The following is a 17,296-nucleotide window of genomic DNA, read 5'->3' as shown; positions in this document are numbered from 1 at the left end:
AGCGTGCACTGACGGTGTGCTGGGTGGCTCGGCTAGTATAGGTACCTTCAGAGACCAGGGACGTACGTAGGATATAGCGAAATAGTGTCACGCGGGGTGCTCTGGGGAATTATCCTTCGCCAGTTCCATTTTAGAGGATATTATTTAAATTAAAAATGATTAAGAACAATTAAACAAGGTTATGTTATACTGTACAAATCAGTGACTTATATTGGCAAATTAATAACATAATATTTATTAACTTTTCAGGATTCAGCGACTTAACAAGTACTTTTTTACAAGCTGTGACTTATACTGACAAATTAACAACACTATGTATCTCAACTTTGCAGGATTCAACGCTTCTACAATTTTATTGTTAATAATACATATTATTCTTGTATATGATATGAAGATTGTTTACTTAAAGTTTGAATTTTACAGAGCAATATTATTAAATTTTTTTCTCAATAATCAATTATTGACAAAAAATTTGCTACAAATCATGTCACTGAAGTTAGAAGATTTATTTTTTATATAAGCTTAAGTTACGAAGATGAAATCAATAATGAACTTATAATAGTTTCATCTAAAAAATTTTCTGATTTAATTTTTTCCTTAGATTTCATTCATATTACTTTCACGTATTGCGAATTTTCCTTCCACGGAAGTTGGACCATATCAATTCGATGCATCGATAGATTAACCTCCGAAGAATTTCTGCAATAATCTTGCGAACAGTTTATCCGAGATGAATCATTCTGAAAATCCCGAAAACTGTCATATATCCACACGAATATTTTAGTTATCGCTTTTCTTTAGTAATTTATATATAAACATTGTCTCTTAGCATTTCCCAGGTACAAAGCAAATACGTTATTCATAGTCATGAAAATAAGTTTTATTTCAAACATAATCATTTAACTCTGTCATACTTAAATACGGAAACAGTTTCCTATCCGTTTCTTATATCTAATATATATTTACAGGTCAAATTTGAAAGACTTTACACTGGTAACAGTCCCCAGTCGTTTGCAGACATTAACGCCGGGAACAATTAGCATTCACGACTCTAAAACGTAAATTTTGTAACGTTTGCGTTTTACACTGTTAGATAGTAAAATTGTAGTTTTTGAAATTTGGTAAAGTATCATACTTGAAAAAGTTTAACGAATATACAAATCTTCATTTGCGGGAGATTAATAAACACGGAAATATTGAATTGTGAAATTTTGAAATTTTGGATAGCGAAGAAATCAAATTTAAAAATCATGAACTGCAAACAACCACTGAATATAATATTAATTTTGTGCAGTGAAGAATTATAAAGTACGACAATTTTGAGTTGTGACGGTCTGCAAGTTTGGTAAGTTTCATTTGTAGAGAATTATCGAATTCGGAAATCTTTAATTTTTGGGAAATCACAGAATACAGTGATTTTTGATTACAGAACTCATCAGATTAACAAATTTTGTTTTGTGAAAAATCACATAATTTGAAATCACTGAATTATCAAACTTTCAATGAAATCACAAAATTTAAACAATATTCAAAGTACCTTAAATACTCCATTAAAATTATCAAGAAAGCCTAAAAACTAACTAATTAAGATATTCAAATATTTAATTATTTTCTCGCCTCTTTAAAAACACGATAACAAGAATCCTTTATTCTCGTGCAAATAAAACGGAAGAAGAAACACGATATTAGAGAACCCCTTCGAACGTGAATCACGCAGGTATCTCATATACAACCCTCTCTTCAAAGCTATAGCAACATTTCCGGGTGATATCAGAAGCTATCAATGAGCTCTGTTCAAACGAAATAAGTGATATACTCATGAATCAAATATTCAACATATCAAAAGATAAATTGTAAACATAAAAAAAATAAAATGTCTTCTTCGTCTGAGAAGCCACAAAGAAGACACACTGTAAGTACCTGCAAAAGAAGTTCGAATTTTTGTAGTACACCAGTAAAAGGGAAACCTAAGCGGCCAAGTAGCATAAGCATATCTGGAGTTGATTCCAATCCTTCCTCGGCAAAAGAACAAAGTAAAAACCAAATTTTAGTTAGAATTTCTGATGGTAAGCAAAAGAGGAAAAAAAAGAAATTGCAGCAAAAGACATCGAAATTAAAAGGAACTGTGAGAGGTAATCATGGGAAAGAAAAGAAAAAGGAAACAAGAAAAAAGAAATGCAAAACAAAGAAATCGATTGTAAAGGTAGATCCTAATACAGATTGGGAAACGTGTAACGAAGATTCCCCTCTACCTCCAATTAACAAATCAACAGAGAAATTTTCCCAAAAAGCTACTTCTGGATCTGATAGTAGTGTCTTGTTTAAAGACTTGAGATCGCCAGAAAGGATTCGGGAAGCTCCTTGTTTTGTCGAAGATCGTTTACAGTCACCGATTTTGCTACCGCGTACATGGGATATCGAAAGTCCAGAAACACTTGATTTTAAAGAGAATGAAGGCAAACTTCCTGTGAGAGATTTACCTTTTCCTTGTCTATTCGATGATTCTGATGATGAGGAGGATGCATTATGTCTAAGTAATTATTTTATATTAATATTGATATCTTCCATAATATTTAATAATATTAAAATTTAATAACGTAAAAATTGGGAGACTTTTTGGAAAAAAGTCCATAAGAATCTTTTATCAACTATTGATATGTTTCATTTGATAATACCAGAGTCTAGTAATATTAAAGTTGGGAAACTTTCTAGGAAAAGAGCTAACAAGAAAAAATAGTAAATTGAGTAAATTGCACTAGAAGTTTCATATGTATAAATTAATACTTATAATTTAAAGAACTTTATTCCTTTTATGTTTATAAATTAAAGAAAAATTGATAAGTAACAATTCAACTATTTAATAAAAGACCTGCATTTGATTAAACTTACAAGCTCCCCAATTATTTAAGAAAACAACTGTTTTCCTAAGATATGAATATTAATGGTACATTATAACGTTTTTTAGGAAAAGAAAATATAGTTAATACGTATCTAGGTCTCGGAAACAAAGCAAAGAACAAAAATGATATAAGAATCGAAAAATGCAAGCAGTGGTTGATCAATGTATCAGCTCCAACAACATCAAGTGATATTCTCTGGGATGAATTTGTTAAAAATAATTGTAAAAATATCAGCAGGTATCTTGGGCCAACTGGTAACACACAAAAATCACGATTAAAGAAATATAGGCAAACGAGGAACGGGAATGAAAAAGGTATTAAAATATTAACCTCTAAATTCTATTCTGCCTAAATGTTAATGCGCACATAAATTAATAAAACCAGATGAAAATTCTATAATCCAAAATGATCATGAAGGAAGATCTATTTTTAAAGAGGTTAAATCAGAGTTGCCTGAAGATATGGATATTGTGCGTGGATATTGGGATAAATCTTCGCAAAAATGGGTTCGAGTTTGCTATAGACCCGACGTGTACAATTTTCTTAATAATAAAGAAGATAATATTGAAGGGATGACTCTAAATCAATTTCTTCAAAAGTGCAGGGATCAAAAAGAACAAGTAGATGAACCAGAATCTTTTTCTAGTTCTCCTCCTAGTTCTCATTCTAGATCTCCTTTTAGTTCTTATTCTAGTTCTTCTTCTTTAATATATTTGCAGAATACTAAAAAAAATGCCGAAGATTTAAAAAGCAATCCGAATAACAAGAGAAAAAGAATAAAAAGTTTTCTTGATGATTTCGAATCGAAGAGATCCAGAACAACAATGGCGAATGTATCAAACTTGGAACTGCAAAGGATAAATCAAATACGTCGATTCGCATTACGATTAAAGAAAAAGAGAATGATGGTTGACAACGAAATACCTTCAACTTCAAAAGATACTAATTCTGATTCTAGAATACGTTCACTGAAAAGAGTGAGTAAAACTGAATTGGATGACAGAGAAAAAGATAAAAAAAGACTAAGACTAATGAAACTGAAAGATAAACCTACGATTAAATCGATAGAAATATTAAACGGTGTAAGAAAATATAAAATGGCCAAACAAAAGTAGTGAATCTCATAATTTGTATTTAAATACTACGTGCAAACTATAAATTTATTTATTTATATAATTATATATTTATACTCAAAGAAGATTCAATATTATAGAATATTGAATAATTTATAATTTGCGATATTTTCTCAATGTTATGAAAATTGCGAAAATTGTGAAACACTTGCTCGATCTTTTTTGTAAATTATGAACTATCTTTTTGATATCGAATTTGTGTTGTGTAAATTATATGTACGTATGTATAATAAGTATCAACACGTTCGATTCAAAAAGAAATATAGCATTCATTCTCGTATACAGAAAAATGATTTTTAATGATTCCTATTCACTGTTTTCATTTATTTTATAATTATTTATCTGTTATTTTCTATTACTAACTATTATTTTGAAAATTTTCTTACAGTTATTTGCACAATCAAGTAAATTGTATTATTCACTCAGAAGTAATTGTAAACTAATTCGATTTTTCTATTTTTTACATTGTTTTACATTATTGTTTACATTATTTTATTGTATTAAATTTGTTATAAAATACATATATATATATATATATATATATATATGTATTTTGTATATATATATATATATATATATATATATACACACAAATGTATAAAGGTAATAGCAGATAATAGATGCTGCGAAAGAGGTTAAGTCACAAACATATGTATGACGCACTTGAAAATTTCTTATAAATCTTGACGACTGAATTTCCTAGAATTTCTTTCTAGAATTTCTAGTTATCCATATCGTTGGAGATGTCGCAGGATTCATTCTGTTGTCGTTTCATTTCGGTCCACGTCTAAATTATACTATAAATTACAACACTGATCATCTTGTGAAAATACTTGATTTAGATTTCATGGTATGTTTTTGCTGACGCACTCTATCCTTTTTCTTCTTTAAAGAAGATCAAAATAAAGGAAGTTCGCATTAACGGTATGAGTTTCTTCTTTGACTTCATACGGAATGTGTTTCTTAAGATGTTACAACTAATTTGGTTTAGTAAACGAAAATTAACAAATTCATTGAGTATATACGTGAAAACCAATACTGGAAATACATTCCCCGTTGATTTGGACCCAAAATGGGATATAAAGAACGTAAAAGAGATAGTGGCATTTCAAATGGGAATATCACCTGAAGACATAAAAATAATATTTGCAGGGAAAGAGCTGCATAATTCAACGATAATAGAAGTAAGCCTCATGTATTTTCGAAGATAACTTGTTCCCAATACGTATTTTTAAAGTACAGTGCAGTTACAAGTATGATAACCTCACCCCTTAATCAAAGCTTTTGTCATAGGAATGCGATTTGGGTCAACAAAGTATATTACATGCAATTCGAACTTCATCACAGAGGTTAAATAAAAATAGAGATACTAACACCATTGACGAGTCTTTGGAAATATCTGAATTAAATGATAGCGGAGGAAAGCCAATGAATGAAACTCTTACTGATTTACCATTAGATGAATCAGATCCACAAGAAAATTTAACCATGGAAGGTAGAATAATCGTAGCCTTTTAAAGGGTAAACACAAGTGGTTAAAGCGAATACTAAATAAATATGACTAGCATGACTAGTTATGATTTTATATAAATAATATATTATTTATTTTTATATATTTTTATAGAGAAACATGGAAATCCAGCACATTTTTTTGTATATTGTTCAACACCATGCAAAGCTGTCACAGTTGGTAAATTAAGAGTCAGATGTGCAACCTGTAATAGTGGAGCAGTTACGGTAGATAGAGATCCTCAGTGTTGGCCAGATGTATTACAACCAAAAAGAATAACAGTTCATTGTGAAAATGATTTTTGTCCAGCACCCACATTTATATCCAGTGACACTGAATCCCAAGTTTTATATGCACGTTTTTATTTCAAATGTGGGAAACATGCTAGTTTAGGAGAAGGAGATGAGGCTGTTCCTTTGTATCTTATAAAACCAAATTTAGGAAGAATACCTTGCCTTGCCTGTACAGATGTTAGGTGAATAATTTGTTGATCTTCATATCAGCAAAAAATAATTAACAACATTTTCAAATATAGGTTATTTATAGGGATATGGTCTTGGTCTTCCCATGTGAAGCTGGCCATGTAACTTGCCTTGATTGTTTCAAAGACTATTGTTCAATTCGTCTAAGAGAACGTCAATTTCAATTTGATGACATTAAAGGATATTATACGCTTCCATGCCCAACAGGATGTCAAAATTCTTTCATTCCAGAAGTACATCATTTTCGTCTTCTTACCTCTGAGCAGGTACTTTATATAATAAATATGCAAGTTTCAAAAAGTTTTTAAATATTAATTATTTATATATGACATAGTACGAACAGTATCAGAGATTTAGTACAGAAGAATATGTTTTACGTGCTGGTGGAGTTTTATGTCCAAGACCAGATTGTGGCATGGGCATTATACCAGAATCACCAGATGATGATAGTGAAGAATGTAGAAAGATTCAATGTATTGGTGGTTGTGGGGTAATTATGTATAGATAAAATATTTTATAAAGTACAAAAATTTTAAATAAATCAAAATATTAATAATATATTTTTATGTTTAGTACGTTTTTTGTAGACAATGTTTACAAGGCTACCATTTAGGAGAATGTGAATTACAACCATCTGAGTCTTTGAATACAATACATAAATCTGGGTATTCAGTTGATCCACGGAGAGCTAACGATGTATGCAAAATATTCTCCTTATATTATATTTATTCGTTAATCATAAATGTCATATTTATGATTTTTCGTTTAGGCAAAATGGGATGAAGCCAGCAATAAAACTATTAGAATTTTAACAAAACCTTGTCCAAAGTGTAGAACACCAACTGAAAGAGATGGTACCTTAAAATGTTGAAAAAAATTAAGATGTTTAATAAATTTTCTATTTAATACTCACATATTATTTTCTAGGAGGATGCATGCACATGGTTTGTACTAGAGCTGGATGTAATTACCATTGGTGCTGGGTATGTCAGACGGAATGGACAAGAGACTGCATGGGCAATCATTGGTTTGGATAATTTATAATTATTTATATCATAAAAATATAGAATATTATTTCGTATAAATATAAATAAAGTAGAAGAATTAGAAATACAATCATTACTGTCGTGAATTACACTAGTCAATTATACTAGTCAATTCAAGGTAGTATGTGGAAACGAATTTTGTAGGATTGTGGGTATCTTTTGAAGTGAGAAATAACATTTTGGTCCTTTTTTCATTGTACTATTTTGTAATTATATAAATTATGAATTTATTAAAATCTTTTTTGCTCTGTAAAAACTTCGCTGTGTATGAATCTAATTAATCATTGTATGTATATATAACAATTATAAATTTGTATATAAATTTTAGCGAGTTGTTACGAACAAAATGTAAAAGTGCCTTCTCTTCGTTCTATTTAAAAAATATATATACATGAGCATTTGTTTATGAATAGATTATTGTATATCACGACATGAACAAATCATCTCACGACTTCAGAGTACTCTTTTTAATACCGAGGAAGGTATGTAAAATGGTATATATATGTTTACTGTATTTTATTATAACGATTATGTTATCTTTAATACATATTATCTAAAAACATCAAGACACGATTTTAGGACGGATTCATTTTTCAGAAATTGACATTAAATTTGATTAGATAATTACAAAGTATTTAAGTAAGTAACTAATTTAACAATCTATCGGATTGATTAGTCTCGTTATTCCGATATTTTTATTTGCGTGTTCGCGATATTTATTTCGATATTTCTCTTTGTATCTAATTTCTATATATTCTATCAATAATTTCAATTATATAAACTCATTCGTATTGCATACAGCAGGATACTGTGGTTTACGACTTGTTCATACTTAGTCACCTAACTATTAAAACAAGTATAGAAATTATCAAGTAGCAACTCCATATCTTAAATAAAATTATTTGTATCACATACAGAAATCAAATTGCTGTAGTTTGTGGTGCAGGCGGTGGTGTCAGTGGAGTCCAAGCTGCAGCTTGATGTTCGTTATTTGTAATATCCGAATCTTGCCGGTGATGTCTATCAATCACCGTTGTCAAGTATCTCCTGTTTTCATCTGCCTGTACATCATTCAACGTATCCGTGTTTTGTTCAGAATAACTAACAGATATATGATGTTCCTTAGAAGGAGTATCATATTCGACACTAACAGGTGATACTGTTCCAGTTTGTTGAATTGGTTGCATGTGTAACATTTGAGAATGGTGATGCTGTGAGTGACGATCAGGCGTCGTAGATTGAACTGGAGAGGCATGATATTCATGAACATACTCGTCGACAGAAGGAACAGCATCTGTTCCATTTGGGTGTAGAGAATGATGTAACCCTGTATGAGGAACTGATGTATAAGATGACATTTGGTGATGTAAATGTAAGTTCAAGTTCAAGTAAGATTGTTGTTGCTGCTGTTGTTGCTCTGACAAAGTTGTAGGATGAATCCAAGCTGAAGTATCAGTGCAATGACTATGCTCTTGAGGGACAGAAGATAAGTTTGATGGTACATATAGAGTACATCCTGTAGCGGTGGTTGGAGACGCAGTTCCAACAACGCCTCTACTGAATACCGCGTGAGAAGATGATGTTGGTGACGGTGAAGGAGACGTGGGCCATTCCTGCGTGGGCGGTAGACAAGCTGGATTTAGGTTCTGCAGGGATTCCGGACTACGTGGTGACCAGCCTGGTGCTGCTACGTACGCTGTGGAATGCAACAGTTGTACTGAGCCATATGGATCTGTGCGTTGTTCTGTAACGATTATTAATTTCAAATAATATGAGTATTACATACTTCTTCTAAAAATAAAAAAAATATTATAAAATTAATAACTGAGCTAAGAACTCACCATCTTGAATGTATTTATGTCTGAGAGTGTAAGGCGCCGATCTGCAGGTATTCCTATGGGCAGCTGTAGAAACGGTACAAGAATTAGGGAGATGATTATTGACCGTCACTGACGCTTGATTTTGTGCGGCCGCAATGGCCGTGGCTGTGTTATATTCGTATCCCATAGTAGGTTGTGGCAAAAACCAAGCGCCCGTGTCTGTAATTCATAATTCGATACTCTCTTAAATATTTCATCAATTATGATACTTTATCAATTATCATGTATTTAATTAAAATTTTAGATAATATTAATAATTCGTAATCAACTAACTTACATTGCGGGTAGGTCTGCGGATCGGCAGGTCTTTCTTTAGCATCGAGGAACGCTTTCGCGAAAGGATTGTATTTAATCTTCAAATTTGTGACTTCTTCGTTCTGGTAAGCTGTCACCGCTATGAATTGCGTCTCAGGATAACGGTAAGTCAACACCTAAATATCATTTCCATATTAAAATATCTCCAAATGACAGTTCATCATAATTCCAAATTTTCTTTATATATCATTTTTATAATTAGTATTATAATAAATTACAAACTGAAGAAATGTATGGAATATTAGTACCGTTCTTTCCTCCACCGCGTCTACACGAACTAGATGAACTCGAGGTTCATATTTGTGTAGGGAGTTTAGCATAATTTGACCGTTTCCATTGGATTTGTTTGTCAGCTTCACTTTAGCGAACGATACCGCTTCTTTCATCCAATGAGATCCAAAATTTGGACTCTCAGGATGGATGTAAATCGGATTTGGTGGGGCGACTTCCGCTTTTCCGCCTGGGACCCATTCTCCGTTAACGTATTTCCATCTATCAATAGAATTTTGAAAAATTTTAAACAATACAGACAATTCAACAGGCAAGAAACAAGTAATAAGATTTTTAATATTTTAAGAAATATTTCAGCGTACGCTTGAAACTAGGAATTATGCATATCAACAAGAACATGATTGAGTCTAAAATGATCCAAAGGAAAAAGACACAACAGAGTTCAATTCTGCACTTTGTTACCTGTGTGGATCCACTTGAACGAATTCAAGAAGAAGAGTGTACATAGCTTTCGGTTCCAACCCCCTTGCAACCACTTTGACTACAGGAAACATGCGTCTGAAAGCAAAATCGTAGACGCAGATAAAGATCATAGTTCCATGAAGGATTTTTATTAGCTGCGCGTTCCCTTTATCTTTAACTAAATTTAATTCTTAATGGTACTAGCTACCATAAGACGTTTTGTAAAATGATAACGAAAGAAGACATCTAAAAGAAAAGCAGGACTTTTATAAACACTAATGAAAGTAACACTGAAGGCGGCGGACGGCAGAAGAATCGAGCCGCCGGCAATAAAATTTTACGATGGCCACAATCCTACGTAAAACATTCTCCCATTTCTGCTTGTGTACCTGGGAACACTGATGTCCGGGCACGAAAAACGCGGTCGACAAACTGTAATCGTTTTTAATAATATACGAATCATAAAAGTAGCCGGTCAGGACACGTTGTGGCGAATATCTTTTGATCTACCGACCGAAGAAGCATCGAAGCTAGTTCCTCTACTCAAATTTTTGCTCACCTCATTTTTCACTTGTTCGATTCGAATATTTTTTTGTAGGAAGGATGTTGCGTATCGTGATTAAACCGTGGATTTTTATGCATTTATGGGAAATATTTAAATGCAAAAGTGTTTAAAGTTTAAATACCAAATGGATATAATATGTAAGAATTTACAAGGTATGCATAGTAAATTACTCGTTATAACGCTTCCAAGATGAAATAAATCTCTATCTAGCTATTGTTTTTTTTAATTTGTTAGTAAAAATATGAATTTGCATAATATTTTGCGGTTTAATTATGTGACACATATATTCGATTGTCGATAATATTTGTATGATCTCTTAGTTCTACCTTCAAATTTACGGCGTATGGAATGGTATTAACATTTCTTTCGACAATAGAAAACTAAAGTCAGAAAACTAAATATTTTAGTTATCGAGATTTATTAATTCTTAGAATGGATGGCAAAGATGAAAATCATAATTGTCGAGATCAAAATTTTAGGAATTTCGATCTAGTCACATATTTCAACTCTTCAAAGTTCAGTTTCATAATCGATCAAGTTCTACTTCGCTTTATTCTCAGTCGTTTTCATGACTTGAAAAGATCTAACGATCTTTGTACAACAACGAACGAAGGATATTATTTCGTGAAAAATGGTAATGAACTGATTTACACCATTATGATTCTCAGTCTTCCAATTGATCTTAATCGAATCTTAGAATCGACGAAAAGGAAAAAAACGAAGATATGTAAAGAATCGGGAAAAAATATTTGTTATCGATCAAGTTTTCCTTATCAATTTGCATTCGCGAAAGAACTACGAATAATTTGTTGAATTGAAAGGAAAGACTGTTATCCCGTTCTCGAAGCAAACATAGAATATTCATTCGCGTGAATCATCTAAATCTTCGTAGCATTTTGCAATGATCCTTTTTTCCATTCCACAAGCGGCATTTTTTTTCTCTCCTTTTACCCCGGTGTATATGAACTATTATTTTTACCTTCTAGCTTGTTCGCACCGACACTCTAATTAATACATTTTTACGCGCGACGGAGAGCCATCTTTGCTTCGGATCTTTCAGCCAACGGATCCTTCGAGCTTCTTAAATGTGAAACCTATGATGTACTATTTTAAACGTGCAAGTGACTCATCGGTAAATCGTTCATATTTAATGCATCGATGTTTTTTTTCCAATTGACAGTTGCCATAATTTCATTACAAAACTGAATTTGAAAAAACCACGCCATCAAACAATAATCTTCGTTGCAAGAGAAGAGGAACGTTCGCGATGATATCACTACTTCCTTCGCTAAGTTTACTAAGTTTACTTCTACTAATTTTATACATGAATATCTTAATAGGATTCCTAGAAGTTTCACAGACCATCCACTCACCTTCCATTTTTCGTAACAATCATTTCATTGGTCAAACACTGGAACTTGGTCCATAAATCTCTGTCCTCGAGAGACAAAGAAAGAGGCAATCCCTGATTTCCGCTGACAGTCATGGTACCAAGGTTCTGCCCCGAAATCACCGTCCTCTCGTTGCTTCTCTCTTCGTGGTCCTCCTCGGCAATCGTCCGACTTTGTCTTCCAGCGCTGTTCCGTTCCCTTCCACGATCTTCGTGCACTTCCCTCTCGCGATCTCGTTCACAACAGGATGACCGTGTTGGAGAACCAGGTGTAGCCGGTGCTGGCTGCATCTTCCCGTTTCTTGGACGCTCAGAGCTCGTTCCTCGACCTCTGTGACCCGAGCCGCAACTCGGGAGAGGTTCACCAAAAACACTTCTCTCGAGCTTTTTCCTTTTATACTTCACAATTTAGTTTTCAAAAGAAGAAACGTACAATCTCAGTTATCCTTCGATCCGATATATGCTTAAACATTTATTATTATCAAACACTATTTTCTAAATTAATCGAGTCACTATTGCCAGATTTGACGAAGACACAAGATGAAAGACAAAAACGGAAGATTAGTGGTAACAGAATACAAGCGAAACTGTTCTTTCCTTGAAACTATATAATCCAGTTCGATTTTCCGAATTAACGATCGTCAAGGATGAAAGAAGAAGAAGAATAGAAGTCGAGGGCAGAAGAAGAGACAAAGCGTCGGAAGAAGGATGCGAACAAGGATGGAAAATCTATTTCTCGACGAGACTATTCGGTCCCGCGGCCGCGTGGCCGTGCTCGTAACACTTGGGCGCGATATTTCACACTAGTCGGCGAAGACGAGCCGAACACTGACTGCTGACATATCATCGTCTCTGTTCGACGTCTTTTTCCTCTTTGTTGCCACGATGGTAACCGTCCAATCGAGGCCTGTGCACGGTTCTCCTGTTCCTTGGGTGCTAATTAAACTCTAAATTAGGAAAGCTTCGGGGCAGCATGGCGGACCCTCGATACCTCCAAGGCGAAATCGTCGATTGGCCACCAGGATCCATGCCTCGTCAGAGCGATTTCACTGGCGGTTAGATTCTTTTCAAAGATAGAGGACATTGGTTGCCGCCTTTCCTACGTTTCCTCAGCCAATCCATGCACGGGACCATTTTACGATTCCACAACGGTTGGTCGATCCTCTCGAAAGCACGAGGCTAGCCAGTCCGCCCACGCGACAGTCGTCGACAGTCGTCTTCGCTGGTACGCGCGTTCCGATCACCTGGAGCTTGCGATCTACGCATCGGTCTCTCTTTCTTCATCGTAAGATTTGTTTGCTCGTTCATCGCGCGATGGTTCACGGGTTTCACGAGGTGTCTGCCGATATTTTCTTGAAATTCTATGATCGTAGTGCAGCCGGGAAAATAGCCGCCGATTAAATAGATCAATCAAGAATCATCGACGAGGAGTCCGATGATGATAATCAGATTTGAAGAAGATCGTGGTATTTGTCTTCCGGGTTTCCAACGTGTTACAATATCAATGTGTTACTCGATATGGTGACGTTCGGCGACACTTATCTGAACAAGATCATCGACAACTTGTTTGAAGAAAAGAAGAAATAAGATAAGCTGCATAATGGTAATTATGTTTTAGAATAATTGGATGGTTGTGAAACAGAATGTAGTTACCATTTGTTAAATCATCGGTGTAGTACATGTCAACTTGTTCATTTCCATTTTACAAAAGAAATATTAGTTTTAAATATTTTTTTATCTTTTTAAATGGGGTTTATCTACTAATAAGCGCAGCTGTTTTTCGTTGAGAATTATTCGTTTCTGGAAAATGTCAGAGGAACGTAGCTGCAAGGCGAAACAGTTAACCATTTCGACGGACAGACAGTCTGACTGACCATTTCGAGTCAAATGACAAAAATCAACAGCAAGTTACGTCCGACTGGCCTATGTATCGCGAGTAGATATTTGAGCAGGACCGTTTCTTGTTTGCTATCGTGCGCGGTTTTGGCTGGTAAAGTAACCATTCAGCCCTGACTGATATTTGTCCTAGTAATTTTGTAGAGGGAAAAGTCGCGATATCGGCGCAGCGAAGCCACCAAACACGTAACGGAGAAGTTATCTCTGTTAAACGAACACCATCTACCCATCGTCGATCCTTAATTTGTTCAACGGTTGCCTGTGCACTTCGGTTATTAGCAAAATCGATGCCATGTGACGCCGACTTTCAAACAGAGTCGAGGAACGGATATTCCATTTGCAGTTTTGCCATTTTGAACATTTTTAATATTTCTAAAATTATCAAAGATCTTTGGATTATTGGAACACGTAAGATAGATGATTTCTATACCAAAATTTAAAGAAATCTTCCATTTTCAACCTAGAATGATAAATTATTTCAACTATTGAGAAACTTGAATAATAATTGAATAATTTGAGTGCATAAATAAGAAAATTTCTGAATAATTCCAGTGGTAAAATTGATATTTTCATGCGTTAAAGAAGCGTCGAATAATTTCGATATTCCTTGAAATTATTATACAAGGCCAATTACTATGGGTAAAATAATCATACCAAAAATTAGAGAAGAAATCTTCCATTTTCAGTCCAGGATCCCGAGAATTATTTTCAAACGTAATATCTGGAAAGACTAAAAAATTCGTAAATAATTAAGTATTTGCTAAAACGTCCAATATGACGCATTTGTGCGTTACTAATTCCTATTTATAATCGTTTTATAGCTTTATTACGCCTTATATCTAATTAAACAACAGAAAAGTTACCGATACTACATCTCACAGTTGCAATTCCGGGTTTCAGATGCATCAACGGTGGCAATAAAAAAAAGAGACGCTTTATCTCGAAAATTTTACAAGATGTTCAACGTCTGTACGACTCGTTTACGATATGGATATCCCGTCCGTCACTACCTGCCGATTAGGTAGCTCACCTGACGGATTGGGAGGTCCACGATGTTCGTCCATCGCTTTTGAAGAATGCCGCCTTCTCCTGGCTCATCTACAATAAACATCCACGATTACGATCACCGTGATAAACCATCTACGGATGGGTTTTTGTTCCTTTATTTACAAATTGCATTCTACCGAATCCTTACACACAAACGGAAGCGATCAATTCCTTTTACCGATCACCGACAACTTCAAACAATGCCTTTCCTTTTCTTTCGTTTGACGAATGAAATTCGAGGATGAATTTTTTTTAAAATACATAGTGGAATTAATCTTAATCCTAGTGTAGCGTCATATGAGCGTAGAAAAAGTCAATGGAAAATTCGAATCTGGGAGAGGCCCATATTACAGTGCCTTTGAATCCTAACGATTGGTTTACAAAGTCTAGAGGCAGACGAACTCGGGATAGATAGTTATTTTTTTTATTTGTAATCTTCAGCCGGAACATAAGAACTTCAACTTTTAATTTTTTGTGGTAACGTTCATCGATATAAATGCATGGAACGTGCTACCTAGGACAGGCGAATTGTTATCCTTTCTGCGGTCGGCATAAGAGTATTAAGCGAGCGACAATTACAACTAATGTACACTATCTCTTCTACTTATACGAATTTTAATACACTGACCATTACAAATTCATCCACTCGTTTCTTATCAGACAACCTACACGTTTAAACCACCTCACTAGTTTTAGTCAAGGGACGAAGTTATTTAAGAGAAAAGTAATTATTTTTTATTTTAAGATAAGTAATATGCACACATGTGCGATTATTGAATATTTGTAAAAAAATTTATTCACAACGATATAGTAATTCATTATATGAGCTGTTCAGAAGTCACATTGGTCAACTTCATAAATCGAAGCCTAGAAAAAAGAGACGATGTTGTGAACACTATTTCTTTATCTATCTATAATTTATTTTGCCATTTGTTTCTTCAGAATTGAACATTAATGCTGTACTTATGTACTTAATGAAATTAGAGAATTGACAAAATGTGGAGCTGACTAGTTTTGTTTGTGAGAGATTCGTATTATATTTCCTACAAAGATTAATTAATTACGCTTCCATAGTATAATCGAATAATGATACTCTATGACGCTCTTTCAATTTACGAACAATATATTTTTGTCAACTTAAGACGAATGTACAAGAGAACATGGTACACGTATTGTTTTTAATATTTCCAAATTATTAATATACTGAAAGTTACTTAAGAGTAGAACGTATTAAAAGAAACGATTTTATAATTCCTTAATAGCCAGGAACTAAACAGTATCCTTCTAACGACTTGTTCACTGTCTTCCTGTATGTTCCAAAAATTCTATATTTTTCGAGAAATGTCACTCTTACCAATAAAGATTGATATTTTTTTTATAAAACGTTATGATCTCTGAAGTAATCTTGTCAAACGTTTCCATCGTTCTTCTCGGAAGTAAAGCTCGAACGTTTCGGAGTGCCAGTGTTCTCCATCTTCAAAGTCATTTGCTTACGAGTTTCGTTAGCAAATTCATCGTCCTCCGTACTACTGCTGTTGTTTCGATTTCCATCGGCAGATGTGCCGATTATTACATAGCCTCCATCACCTCTTTCGTTGACGAAAGAGTCGTAATTCTCTCGTTGACGCAGCACTTCCGACGGATGGGTCATCGCTTTGTTTTGACAGTACCACTCTTTATTTCTTGCATGATGAGAGCAATCCAGAAAAGCCGTGCAATTCTACAATTTTAGGTGAATTGATATTTTTGTAGTCACATTTTTAATTTGTACTAAAATTGTATTGATTATACTAAATTATATATAGGAAGACTTAGGTTTCCCTTTATAAACATCTTGTTAGCAAGTTTTATAGGCAAAAATAAGACCAAAGTATGTGACAAAATTAATGAGTCCACTAAATTAATATTTTACATAGATGTTTGATATTTGTCTACTAATTTCATTTTGTATAAATACTATATACATCTGATATTTGAGTCACTTAGAAGCCAATGATCAACTATTACATCTCAAAAGATTCTCTGTATTAGTTCCAGAATATATGTATATGATTAGTTTAATTATGCAAAGATTGAATGGTTACTTTGAATGAAGTTGACCAATTTATCTTCTACGTGTCTCATTTGTCTGCAAAATATTTTTCGCATTAAAGAGGACTTTTATTTTGCAAATCTGACTTATTTTATTTCGTCGATTCAAGTTTCAGTTCATCGAATCATTCTTACCACGACGTCATCCGAAATCCTGGAACATCTGGATTGAGTGGCGAACCAGCAGCATTCCTCCTGCATGATTCGCGATAAAATTTCTCTGCTTTCCGTGATTCTATGAATAGCAGCCGAGGTACCCAGGATCCCACAGGATCTCGATGAAAAAGGAAAGGCAACAGGAGTGGAGAGGTAAGTCTTCGGGAGTAACTGAGGAAGATAAAACAGACT

General features: G+C 33.9%; 3 protein-coding genes and 1 pseudogene across 5 annotated transcripts; 2 read left to right on the top strand and 2 right to left on the bottom strand.

Moving 5' to 3' along the window:
• The first annotated feature begins 972 nt into the window (after window positions 1-972).
• LOC100649354 lies at window positions 973-4,323 on the top strand. 2 transcript variants are annotated; one of them, XM_012316434.3, is made up of 5 exons: window positions 974-1,345; window positions 1,430-2,534; window positions 2,966-3,214; window positions 3,285-3,520; window positions 3,620-4,323. In XM_012316434.3, the coding sequence occupies exons 2-5, from the start codon at window positions 1,874-1,876 to the stop codon at window positions 4,013-4,015; spliced, it is 1,542 nt and encodes a 513-aa protein (XP_012171824.2). In that variant the 5' UTR covers window positions 974-1,345; window positions 1,430-1,873; the 3' UTR covers window positions 4,016-4,323. The 2 variants fall into 2 exon arrangements, with proteins under 2 accessions (XP_048267804.1, XP_012171824.2); XM_048411847.1 differs by having other exon boundaries at window positions 973-1,345; window positions 3,285-4,323.
• A 320-nt stretch (window positions 4,324-4,643) lies between these two features.
• On the top strand, window positions 4,644-7,481 carry LOC100649117 (E3 ubiquitin-protein ligase parkin). Its single transcript, XM_003400750.4, has 8 exons — window positions 4,644-5,217; window positions 5,327-5,528; window positions 5,658-6,018; window positions 6,090-6,291; window positions 6,360-6,515; window positions 6,599-6,721; window positions 6,795-6,879; window positions 6,953-7,481. Exons 1-8 carry the CDS (start codon window positions 4,960-4,962, stop codon window positions 7,060-7,062), a joined length of 1,497 nt encoding a protein of 498 aa, XP_003400798.1. The 5' UTR covers window positions 4,644-4,959; the 3' UTR covers window positions 7,063-7,481.
• Window positions 7,482-7,572: 91 nt separating this feature from the next.
• On the bottom strand, window positions 7,573-13,098 carry LOC100649235 (T-box transcription factor T). 2 transcript variants are annotated; one of them, XM_012316432.3, is made up of 6 exons: window positions 11,898-13,098; window positions 9,960-10,055; window positions 9,515-9,758; window positions 9,229-9,382; window positions 8,913-9,110; window positions 7,573-8,815 (listed from the first exon to the last, which is right to left on the bottom strand). In XM_012316432.3, the coding sequence occupies exons 1-6, from the start codon at window positions 12,203-12,205 to the stop codon at window positions 7,992-7,994; spliced, it is 1,824 nt and encodes a 607-aa protein (XP_012171822.1). In that variant the 5' UTR covers window positions 12,206-13,098; the 3' UTR covers window positions 7,573-7,991. The 2 variants fall into 2 exon arrangements, with proteins under 2 accessions (XP_012171822.1, XP_048267792.1); XM_048411835.1 differs by having other exon boundaries at window positions 8,913-8,975.
• A 2,776-nt stretch (window positions 13,099-15,874) lies between these two features.
• LOC125386308 lies at window positions 15,875-17,296 on the bottom strand (annotated as a pseudogene).

This window comes from Bombus terrestris, chromosome 14 (genome assembly GCF_910591885.1).
Source record: "Bombus terrestris chromosome 14, iyBomTerr1.2, whole genome shotgun sequence".
Classification (NCBI taxonomy): domain Eukaryota; kingdom Metazoa; phylum Arthropoda; class Insecta; order Hymenoptera; family Apidae; genus Bombus; species Bombus terrestris.
This window is presented reverse-complemented; position numbering and strand designations above follow the sequence as displayed.